Source organism: Dermacentor albipictus, chromosome 1 (genome assembly GCF_038994185.2).
Source record: "Dermacentor albipictus isolate Rhodes 1998 colony chromosome 1, USDA_Dalb.pri_finalv2, whole genome shotgun sequence".
Lineage (NCBI taxonomy): Eukaryota > Metazoa > Arthropoda > Arachnida > Ixodida > Ixodidae > Dermacentor > Dermacentor albipictus.
The window spans coordinates 194,240,669-194,253,212 of record NC_091821.1 but is presented as its reverse complement, the minus strand read 5'-3'; the positions used below and the strand labels follow the sequence as shown (position 1 = coordinate 194,253,212).

Here is a 12,544-nt window from a genome sequence, read left to right as displayed (position 1 = left end):
CGTTCCGCATCTGTCACTGTCGCTAAAACTGGAAGTTCAACCGCTACTCCTTCAGATGCATTTACCGTCGTGTTCACACAGTCTTCCCTTCCGCAACAAGGTTTAATTAAATTGCAGTGGTAAATTATTCCTTTTCCAGGGAACTTCCAGGGTGCAGTTAGTCTCCGATATCTTCTAGGTAACCTTTATGGGTCCGTCCCACTGTACCTCAAGTTTGTTTTTCGTGAAGGCCTTAGGATCATGACCCTGTCACCTATCTTAAATGTTCGCCTGCGTGCATTTCTGTCATAGTACGCCTTCGTGGTTTCCTGGGCCTCTTTTAGGCTTTTTTCAACCAATTTTCCAGAGAAACTTAAGCAATCCAGCAATTTTAAAACGTAACTCACCACCGTCTGGCTTTCACCTGTTCCTTCCCACATTTAGCTTAACATTGTAAGGGGGGAACGGATTGTCCGACCGTGCACCGAGTGAAGCCAGTGGCCTTATGTGGGACCGTTCTAAACATGAACAGGGTTGTGGGTAAATAGTACTCCCAGTCTGCTTTGTGTTCATGGCACAATGCACGTAACACTCTCTTAAGCACCGAGTGCATGTTCTCAACGCTGTTTGATTGTGGATGGTACACGGAGCTGTGTATCAGCCGCACACCACACCTTTCTAGGAACGTCATGGTTAAAGCACTTGTAAATACCGTCCCCTGGTCAGCCTGAATCTCTGCAGGAAAACCGATTCACGCAAACGCGGACAATATAGCGTCGACTATCTCCGTGGAGCTCAGTTCCTTCAAAGGAATCTCTTCAGGAAACTTTGTTGAGGGACAGAGCATGGTCAAAAGGTACTTGCACCCTGATCGGCTCGGCAGTAAAGGCCCGACGGTGTCGATCACCAGCCAACGGAATGGCTCCATGATTAAGGGAACCAACTTTAAAGGTGCTTTGCATTTATCTCCCGGCTTCCCAACTCGCTGACATGCATCACAGGACCTTACATAATTTTCCACATCCTTAAAGCATCCTAGCTAGTAATATTCTACAAAGAACCTCTCCTTCATTTTGTTGATTCCTAGATGTCCCTACCAGCCATTTCCGTGACACAAAGTCAGGATATCCGCCCAATACCTCTCCTGAACGATTAACTGATCAAGGATACGGCCCCTACTATCTTGTTTATACAGCAGTCCTCCCTCTTCGTGGACGGTAACATTGCGCGTAGCTATGGCCTCTTTTGCGTTGTAGTGTAAGCGTGTAAGAGTCTGGTCTCTATGTTGCTCCGCGCTGAGCGACTCCCTGTCCACCTGGAGAAGCCTGTCAAAGCCCACAGAGGCACGTGAAAGTAGAGCTGCTCTCCCTTTCCCTTACTTCCACTGATGACCTTTCTTCGCTACGCGAGTTTTCTATGACAATCATTTTAATTGGCACCTCTGCTGTCACACAGTTTTCTTTTTCCTCCGTTGTCCGAGGTTGTACTAGGGAATGCACTTCCTCGCGTTCCGCCACCGCTGCGGTCCTCGGTCAGCTGAGCGGCTATTTGGCATGCTCGCGAGCGGGTTAATGCCCGCACCCTTCCTTCTCCGAACTCCTGACCGCGCTCCCGTAACAAACGCTCCGAATGGTTCGAAAAGAGAGATGGGTAGTCCATTGGTAGTGTCTTCGAAACACCTGCCTCTGTTTGTGCGAAAGGACCGGAAATTTTCACTCGTGCCATTGGCAGACGCACGCCGTGTTCTTCTAGCACCTACTTGATTCACGTTACCTTCCCTGTACAGTCCTCGGTGTTTACAAAAGAAGGGTGAACTAAGTGCATGGTTTCTCCACTGTCCCTTAATACCTTACAGGTATTTCCGCTAATCCGTAGCTCATGGAGGTATGGACGGAGAAGCTCCAAGCTTTCGTCACTTGTGCCCACATAAAAAAGCGCTACCGGCTTATTTTTTTTTTGGGCAATCCGATGCGTAGTGACTTAGGCCCTGGCACTGATAACATCGAACCGGTCGCCTCTTCTCGAACTCTCGCGTATCAACCTTCTTTGTCCCCTCCTTCGGAGGGCTGCTAGCTCCTTTATCGTTGTTCCCTTCCAGAGTTTTTTTCGACTCGGCCTTCTCGGTAGCATTTACCTGCGTCTGTTTTTTGTGGTGGACATACCTTCTCGGATTAAACCTGCCATTTGAACGCTCGTCGTCAGTAGTGAGTTTTCGTCGCATCACATACTTATCAGCTAGCCAAGCCGCCTTATCTACCATACCTACGGCACCTCTATCCTGCACCTAAAACCTCACCGACTGTGGAATGCTGCAGTAGAATTGTTTGAGACAAACACACTATAATTTCGTCTACTTTCGTAGACTTTGGCACCCTTAAGCCATTCAACAAGGTTTGTTTTCAAACCGTACGCAAACTCCCAAGTACCCCTTGTCGCTCTTTTTGCTCGTTTCTTTGAATTGCTGCCCAACTGCTTCCAGGGAAATTCAGTACCCCCTCAACAGCGCTGCCTCTACTTTCCCATAGTATTTCGCGTCATTCACTGTTAATCTTGCGACTACATTCGCTGCCTCACAAGGCAACAAAGTCGCCAACCGCTGTGACCAGGTGCCCTGAGCGAAATTACACCTTTTAAAAGTTCTCTTGAAATGAACCAAGAATAAGGCAATGTCCTCTCCAACCTTGTGCGGTTTGATCCACTGGTCCATTCGACATGGCTCGACCTTGCTTGATCTGCTACGGTTGTCCCCTTCACTGCATGCCGTTGGACACATTTCTGAAGTTCAACCTGTAGCTCTGCCATCTCTTTCTCGTGCTTTTCCTGTTCTCGCTTACGCGTTCTTTTTATCACCTCCCAAACAATCTTAATGCTTTCATCATCATTGCCACTATCTTGAATTGCCTTTTGGATAGCTGGCTTTTTCATCTTTTTGTCTGCCTCAACTCCCAACTCGTCGCACAACAAGCCTGACCTCGTCTACCTTCCAAGATCCATGGCAGCTGCCCCGACTGGTGGTTAGAACTGTTTTCCTTAAATAATTTGTGCAAACATGCAACAAATTCCTGATTTCTAGAACCATCAAAATAAACACGCAAAATTTGAAGGCTGGCGAATTAAAAGGAAAAAAAACCACGCGCTCACTCACAGATGCAGCACCACGCCATCCGGTTCATCAGTCCACTGTTCGTGGTTCCTCAGGACTTCTTCTGACGAAGGCTCATCCTTACCACTGCCACCAGTTATTAGATCTTGCCGTTGAGTGCGGGAGTTGGCCGACGTTGGGGATTTAGAGAACTGAAGGTTTATTTACATTATTTACAGAAATAACACAAAGTAATGAACAGTCGTAAAGTCATTGACGGCCGGCAGCAAATCGGACGCTGTGGCCCGTGGCAAGAACGAAAAACTTTTCTCCGTCTCTCGGGGTCACATCATTTTCAGCCAAGCGTCGAGCCACCTCAGGCGTCATTTTCCTCCAATGGTAGGCGCCCGTGCAATTGTCGTCACATTCGGCCAATGGGGACGCTCTAAGGGCTCCATTGTCCGAGGGTTGACTTGCCTCCGGCGTCGCCTCCTCACCTGGAAGCGCTCAGCTGGCGGAGACTGGTTGTTCTCGAATGACCTTCCAGAGCCGCAAAACAGCTTTGCTCGGGAACAAGACCAACTACCTGGAACCATGCCAGCCTCCTGTTGCACTTTCGGGAAGAGTCATGCAGGGGGAAGACAATAGCCGGACGTGCGGCGCATGAGGTGGGGGTCGCCAACCTGTCCGACGGGTCTGGTAACGTTTAGAACGACAGAAAGCTGAGCTAGTTGGTAAGGTTTCATTATGCAAGAAAAGGTAAGGCGTGCAGACAAGACACAAGAGAAGAGACGTGGGCAACACGAATGCCGACTATCAACTGAAGGGAGCACTGAGGCGAAAAAAAGAAAGAGGACGCAAAACTCATCTGCGCAAGCTCTGGAATGGCCCAGAGCTTGTGCAGATGAGGTTTGTCTTCATTTTTTCCCCCTCAGTGCTCCCTTCAGTTGATAGTCGGCGTTCGTGTTGTCCACTTCTCTTGTGTCCTGTCTGCACGCCTCACCTTAGCTGGTAATGTGGTAGACGCGCCCTGACGCACCATAATTGGAATGCGACAGCGATTGGATGCGGTCAAGGAACTTGAGTGATGCCACGAAAAGGGTCCGTATCCAACAGTGCCTAGCCTGCTCTATTGTGAATGGCACGATGTGCGACCTTCACGAAGTGACCTACGTAACGAAGGATTTTGGAGGTCATCAGCACTGTTATAAAGGCATTCCACTGTATTAGGAAAGATGTAACTTGGAACCTATGGGCACATACTTACTCTATGGTAGGTTAGCCAAGGACCAGGTAGTTCAAAGTAATCGAAAGAAAATTTTAGAATAGGTATGTTAGAATCAAGACAGATTGGTTGGAATGATTTGATAAAAATGTAGTGATAAATTCATCATCAGCCTGTTTTATGTCCCTGCTGGATGAAGGCCTCTCCCTGCGATCTCCATTACCCATGCCCTGCGTGGATTCCTACTATCGCATGCGAATTTCCCAATTTCATCGCTCCACAATGTCTTCTGCCTCCCTCAACCGAGTTTACCTTCTCTTGGTACCCATTCTGTAACCCTAATTGTCCAGAGATTACCTAACCGGCGCATTACATGACCTACCTGGCTCCATTTTTTTCTCTTAATGTCAATTAGGATATCGGCTATACCCGTTTGCTCTCTGATCCAAACCGCTCTTTCTGTCTCAAAACGTTATGCTTAGCAATCTTCGTTCCATTGCTCTTTGCACGGTCCTTAACTTGTTTTCAAGCTTCTTTGTCAGTCTCCAAGTGGCTGCCCCGTATGTCAGCATTGGTAAAATGCACTGATTGTATACCTGCGATTGCAATTTATAGAAACAACCCCCGCTTCAATTTTTTTTTTTCTTTTCTGAACCTAGTAGTACAAAATAGTTATCCAAAGATATTTTTTTGAATAGGCATGTCCGAGTCAGAAGACAGATTGGACAAAGATTTTCTGAAAACTATACATTACAGAAACAAAAAAGGAAGGCCACATAAGATCCTTTCTTCTATTTCGACTAGTTCACAAGTGTGTGTAACGATAGCAGCAAGACGATGGTGATGACTTCCTGTTCTCAGACAAAGAAATCTTACCACCTGAACTAATCGCGAATGTAGTGCGAACGCAGTACAATGTTGCACAGCCTACTAAGTCGCACATGATGCTTCGAGAAAAAGACCGTAATAGAGGCTTATTTTGAAAGCATACCAGTTTCTCCGATCCGTCCCTAGCAACTAGCGCTTGAAGCGCTAGGTGCTACAGGGAATTGGAGAAACCGGCACACTTTCATTTTTACAAGCAACTTGTCGCGGTTTCCTTCCGAACTCTATGACTGAATGGAAACTGGCGTGCATGCACGACCTCTTGGATGTGCTGCATGAACCACTTGTCTCAAGGAGCTAGTTGGAAAGGTGTGCATGAAAATGTGGTCCAATGGTTAGAGAATCTGGCTGTTCTGCTGGGATACCGAGGTTTCAATCCTACCATCATACACAAATTATTAAGAGGCTTGAAACGATGTGACACGGGAACCTAACTGCCGCAGAGTACCTAGTACAAGTCAAACAATGCTTCGCATTAAAGGTATTACTGGGCCATTGGTTGGCCAATAAGCACTCTGTGTATCTGTAAAAAAGTCACAGAAGGTAGCCATGCATGCACAGTGGCAACAGTTGCATTAAGATGGAGAAAGTGATCATTTGTAGTGGTATCACTTCAGCAACATTAAGCGGAACATCTCCATGGCAGCATTCTTTTTGTGACTTCACATTGCAGATGCGTTATCAGCACATCTCGGCCAGATGGTGAATTGTGTGCATGAAAGCTTTGCATAGCCTGACAGCAGTGCATGTATTTAAAAGAAGAACCAACATTTGGAACCGCCAAATATGCCACTGCACTAGTCTACGCAAGTTACAACGGACCAGCATACAACAGACTTTAGGATATAATGAACCATTTTTAAGCCTCAGTTTGTTCTACCTGTTTTATTATAGCAACGAAGTTCACTTTTAATGGACCGCGCTACAACAAACTATTGGCTACAGTGGCCGAAATTAGCGTCAATTTTTTAAAAGATCGGGCGTATAAAACATACTTTTGCCGTGTCAACATGGGCGGACAACTGACTCGCAAGGGTCGGCTGATGATCGCAGCTCAATATTGCGTGCGAGGCACGGGAGGCAAGAGAGAGGGCTCTACTACGGCTGCTGCTACTTACGGCTTGCACGCCGTATGTTGAAAGCAATCAGCGATGTGAACAAAGTGCACACCCGCGAGGGCCTCATCTTCAAGGCGATCTGCGAGGTGGACAAAGTGCGCCCAGTGCCGGTAGCTTCGTATGTGCAGTGCTTTCGACGTTTAGTTCGCGTTGAAGCGAGACACAGCATGAAGGTCAAATCGCTCGCTGCCACACTGATCTTGCTCAAGTTGCTATCGCAATCGATGCTTGGTCGTTTGGGCGAAAGTTCAACTTTCTTGTTTTTTTTTTTACTTCGGACGTCCGTCCCTCACTGTTCGCAATAAATTTGTTAGACATCGCGACGGAAGTTTTAGAAGCGAGGTGTTTCGGATATTACAGCTTCGGATAAAACGGCCGTTTTTTGTCGGATTATAAGGGCACTCGCTCACACTCAATTCAAAGGCATGAGTGTGAGTGAGTGCCAGTGAGTATGAGCGGAGGTGAGTGCGAGTGATTGTGAATGGACATGAGCGCAAGTGAGTGAGTATTCTCCCATGCTGCCGATCTATGGCTGGCATAAACTACGGTGCTCTGTTGCTCAATGTTTGCTTGCCTGTAGAGGTGTATTAAACCAGTTTGTTTTCTGTCGTCTCGTCTATGTGCCGTTCCCTCCTCGATGGTCGAGGGGCAAGTTTCGAGTGACCGCTGTTGAAGTTGGCTGCTCGAGGTCAAGAAGTTATTTAAATATAAAGCATAAGTAATGGAACGACTAAGTTCATTCGGTTCCCTAATTATTTTAAGGAAATTTGAATATTTAAAGGAATTTGAGTTAAAGGTATACTCATTAGGCGTTCTAGAGTGCTTGTGGCCTGTTGACCTAGAACGATTCAAAGAATTTCGTACGGATGTGTCAATCGTTTTGTCACCGTGAATAAATTGAAATAAAAGCTTTAGTCGTCCTAGCTTTGCCCTACTTTGCAGTGTTAATAAACTGGCTCTTTTTAACAATTCAGTTGATTAATCTGTTAACTTGTATTTGTTATAAATGAAGCTTATTGGCTACCTCAGCACCCCCTCTTATGAGTTCTTTTGTGTACGTAAATCAAACAATACATGCGTACTCCAGCACTGGTCAAACAAGCATTTTGTAGGCCAGCAGATTTGTATCTGCTTGCACAAGACGAAGGCGTTTTCTCAGAAAGATGAGTTGCTTTGGTACTCAGCATATATATTGATTTCCACTTGAGGTTATGTTGTCAACCTGGGTTTCCCATCGCAGAGAGTGCGTTAAAGTGACACCTAAATATTTACCCTGAAATACACATGTGAGAGGTGTCATTAATAATGCAGGTAGAATCACATATGTTTCTTTCTAGTTACTGTTAGCATTACTTATCTTTGGGCATTTAGAGACATCTGTCACTCCTGACACCAAAAAAGGTAGAATTTTGCATATGGTGATCATTGCAATTTCACGGTACGAAAAATAATTGTCAGCAAATAGAGGGACTTTACCATGTAATTGGGAAGACAAATCGTTTATGTATATTAAAAATAAAACTGGGTCCAAAAATGTGCATTCTCACACTCCAGATGTAATAGGTGCTAAACTGGAAGCTTGAGTCTGAATATACACGAATTGTGAGCAGCAGAGGGTAGCACACTCACTCTCACACACATTTAAAAGGCGTGAGTGAGAGTGAGTGCCAATGGGTGTGAGCAGAGGTGAGTGCGAGTGAGTGCCAGTGATTGTGAGTGGAGGTGAGTACGAGTGAGTGTCAGTGAGTGTGAATGGATGAGAGTGCGAGTGTGTGCCAGTGAGAGTGAGTGGGCACTTGTGAGTGTGAGTGGAGGTGAGCGTGAATGTGGGAGTGCGGGGCCTGGAAAAATTAAGGTGAGGGATTGTGAGTGAGTATTCTCCCACACTGCCGACCTATGGTCTGTTGTATATAGAATCGACTGACTGTAACAAAGAGCCTTTCAGTGCTGGAAAAAAATTTGGAAATCGCTAAGTGAAATATTGGGTTAGTACAAAAAACAACATTCTAAAAAGTTATCAACCATTCACCATAAGCTCGCCGATAAGCAAGAGCCTTGTTGTGAAAGCACATTTTACAACTATAATGGGAAAAATGTCCGTGGAATGTATTCACGGCCTTCGGTTGTCGCTGCTGTATGCTTTGGCACACGAGTGAGTATATGAAGGCTTCAATGCCCAAAAAATGGCAACCTTAATTTTCACAGCACAGGTAAATCTACAAATTCTCGGGCGTGCACTACAAACTCGAATGTGCACTACGTTCTCAGAGTGCTCAAAAACGACCACACGCATATGCTATTACAAAGCACACCAGACAGGTTAACATAAGCTCATGCACATCACATGAGCAAATAGTACAATGCAGTTGACTTTCATTAATTCAACTCCAGTTAATTTGATACTGACTGCTAAGTCCTGGCTATGTGCCAAAGCATCCATTACTGCAATCTCAAAATTTGTCCTCAATTGATGTTAATCACACATACCGAAAATGCAAATTTTCAGCCTGCCTTTCCTATGTCAAAGCGTACTGACAATTATTACATATTCACCCAATTCTAATGCAGTTTTTTCCACCATGAAAATTGGTCTAAAAATTGCCTGCTCATTATGATTAGTTCATGCAAAACAGTGTTCATGCTTTAGCAACAGCCTATCGTCAGTGCCTGAAAAAGTTCTTGCGGAGGATGGTGATGATGTTGCGCCACGTTAAGCTCCAATTTATGAAAACCCAAAGTTGTGTTACATGCTAAGTTAGCGGCAACAGAGTCATCTTGCATGTTTTCGGTACGCCTGCATGTGTCGCAGGATGAAATGGTGAAGTAGGTAAGCCTAGGCATGGGCCACCATCTTGTTTGCCATTGCAGCAGAGTTGCTTTGGGCCACATGGAGGTTGACATGTTGTGGTTCATAGACAGCAATAAAAAGCTGTCAGACTGACGATGATGGACACAAATTTATTTCTGTCAAGATTAATTCTTATTTTGATTATGAATCTTATTTTTGATTGCCAGAATTGGAAGCATGCTACATTTTTTTATTACTACAAAACTGCGTGCGTGTTAGATTTGTGTGTACATTGTTTTATTATGAACCAGTAAAAACAATGTGTGCATTAAATTCGGCAGCACATTAGAATTGGGTGAAGGGTGTCAGATGATGCAGCTCTGTGTTGAGAATTTTTTTTAGCATTAGTATAAAAAAAAAAAAAGGTAGACAAGCAATGACCCCTGTGAAAGCCATGTTTACTAAAAGCAATACACAGGTAACATTTGAGACAAGCAAGGGTTCTGCAACAGACTCACAGAAATTGCCAGAATGCTGGTAAAACAAGTTAGAAAACATGATTCCATGAACTATGAAAAAAAAAAGAAAAAGGGAGAGAGACGGAGAAAGAGAGACAGCCATGAATAATCATTTTGTACAGATGCCAGCTGTGAACTGAACGCTTCAGAAGCCTTCCTGGTATTGCCGGGTCTCCATTTTGGCAATGAGTATTTCCAATTGGCGTTTTGCTTCGCACTGGGGGAAATTCGACATGTCATAGTAGTTGGGTGCAATCTTGATCAACCTGAAAAAAGAACATAACTTTTGAGCACATTGTGGCGCATGCATTGATAAAAATGCAGACACAATCCTTCTTGAGGTTGGAACACAATAGGCACTGAATTAGTTATGTCCTACAATATTGAACACAAATCTGACATCTACATTTTATTTAAAAAGCCCGAACAGGTGTGAAATAGCGTTAAGATTTCCTCTAGAGTTTACATATCGATACAAAAAGGTTGCCCGATTTCAGAGACCAAAGTACTTAGTGATATGTATAGTTAAACCTTGATTTAAGAAATTCAATGGGATCCAAGAATTGTTTCGTTAAATCAATAGCTTTTTAAAATTTCAATCAATAGTAATGCAAATAACGTATCTATTCAAGAGCGAAAGAAAGGATGCAACTATTGCCAACGTGGGATTTCGTAAAGCTGAAGATGAGCTTGCAACGGGCATTTCCATAAAAGGAAAACGGTGGCTGAAACTGTTTGTCAACACGCTGCTGAGGACAAGCAAAAGAAAATCAATCAACTGACGTGGTAGACAGAGTCAGTTACACCATTAAGTTAGGAGACAACATAAAAAGTGGTGTTTAAACAGCTGTGTCACATTACTTGTTACCATATACAAATTAATGTCAACGGAACTATTGCAGGAGTATCATTTTTTCTTCGAATAGAAAATTACTGCACGACAGTGTTAAGGCTACAGTCACTCAATCGTGGTATTTATCAATGGCCATGTCTGGAAATACGCATTTGCAGCATGAGCATGCATGTGGCCGGCAGTCTTAGTGTCAACACATACCAGAACCGGTCAAGCTCGGCGACGGTGATAATGCCAGCAGCTCATTAATCCTTGTAATAGTTTAATTAATTCTTCATTGTTTAGGGACCATGGTTCCAAGTTGGTGCATGTGCATAAGTTATCAGACACATATTGCAAGTCTGCCACTGCAGCTTGACATTGTGGGACTTAAGCGAAACATACACGCACGAGGCACCACAGAGAAACGGCAACTGCAAATTCTCGTGCGCAGTGCCTGCATTTGGCACAGCGCTGTGCTTCCTTAGCAATGGAAGGCATGCTACAAAACTTGGCAATGCACTAAATTCTCCGAAATTCCCACTGCAGTACAGCTCAGACGAGCAGATGTATCTTGACGCCATGCATTCGCCAGCAGGAGCCCACATTTTGCATGAACCAACATCTTCACAGTGCTGCCTGGGCAGCGTATCAGGCCAAGGGCCTGAATATCAAACAAGAAAGTGACAAATTACTCTCTGTGTATGTAAACACTGCACATACATTTGAGCAGCTCGCTTTTAGAAAGCCACGAGCAGAGTAGAAGTTACCAGGATAAATTTATTGCAGTTTATCAGGTGCTTGCTCCACAGACTTCAGCCTTTACTGAAGGCCATTTGAATCTCGCTTCCCCGCAAAAGCTGACATCATTGTACTAATTTTTTTTAGACTTCCAACCTTTGTCAACAGGCCTTTATCTTATGTTTCTCGCCTGTTAAGTAGTTTGTATCTTTATTTTACAGGCCCAAGCAACCGGAATGTTTCCTTCAGTTGAGCATTTCTGTGTTCTGTGTGACACATTTCACGCAAACACAGCATTTACATTAGTTCTGATTTTAGTCAAACAAGGCATAGGCTTTAGGCACACATTTTAAGTTTCTTTCGCAATCCAAATGAGCAATTTCCATGATTAGTGGTTTCAATGGCAACATATTTTAAAATATTGAAACAGTGGTCGCTTGTTCATGCTGTCTAGGGCAATGTACTTCAGCGACTTAATTTCTGGAACAAAATATTTCGCTTCATTGTATAGGAACGAAAAAAGCACTGAGGATGCTTGTCATGCATTAAAATAAGTATGGTTAAATACAATAAACTTTGTATACAGTCGAACCTACTTCCAACAATATTAAAGTGCCAAGGAAATTCCATTGCTATAACCTGGTTGCACAAAAGTGCAGAGAAACAAACATCCAAAGATTTTAACTAGACAGAATGCAGTACAGTCGAACCCACCTAAAGCACTAGCAGTTTTAATAACACTAGGATGTAACAATGAGTCGACCAATTAGACCGACCTGACAACTACCTCCATCTGTAGTGAAGGGTGACAATTAGCTGAGGCTAGGCACGACCGGGCTAGAGGGGCTCGGTGTCAAGTGTGCACAAAGTCACGGCCAGACAGGCCAGGCTGCAGCCGTGATAAATGTTCGCTTATTTCGCTGTGGCGGCATTGCATTCCTGCATGGCTTGCCGCCACATCTACACAATGGTCATCGTGTCACGTTCTCCTTCATTACAAACACAGCATGCGGTGGTTCCTGCTCGTTTCTGGTGCTGTGTAAGAAAGGATTTTGTTAATCTACTTCGACACGTACGATGTAGAGATGCATGAAACATCTTGAAGATGATGCACTACCGGAATTGATCGATCGAGAATATCACCCTTGAACACAACTTACATTTGCAAATTACCTTTGGTTTTTCTGTGCTATCGCGACACATAGTACTTATAGTCAACTTGAAAAAGTGTTTGCCAAGCAGATCTTGATGAGCAAGTGACTGTGCTGTTGAAGTGCAGCTCCGTCTACTGCAGTTTACCTGTTTTGTGCACGTTGGCTGCTCCGCGTCGCACTTACCTGCCGCGCCGCGGTGCACGCTTGCGCTTGGAAAGCTGG

At 44.4% G+C, this 12,544-nt stretch overlaps 1 protein-coding gene across 1 annotated transcript in view; it reads right to left on the bottom strand.

Annotated features, from left to right (window-relative positions):
- Positions 1-9,514: 9,514 nt before the first annotated feature.
- Dhx15 (DEAH-box helicase 15) overlaps positions 9,515-12,544 on the bottom strand; it is an 89,624-nt gene continuing 86,594 nt past the window's right edge. Inside the window, exon 12 of the mRNA XM_065426712.2 lies at positions 9,515-9,861. Coding sequence (XP_065282784.1) covers positions 9,741-9,861 — 121 coding nt within the window. The 3' untranslated portion in view covers positions 9,515-9,740. The remainder of the gene's footprint in view (positions 9,862-12,544) is intronic.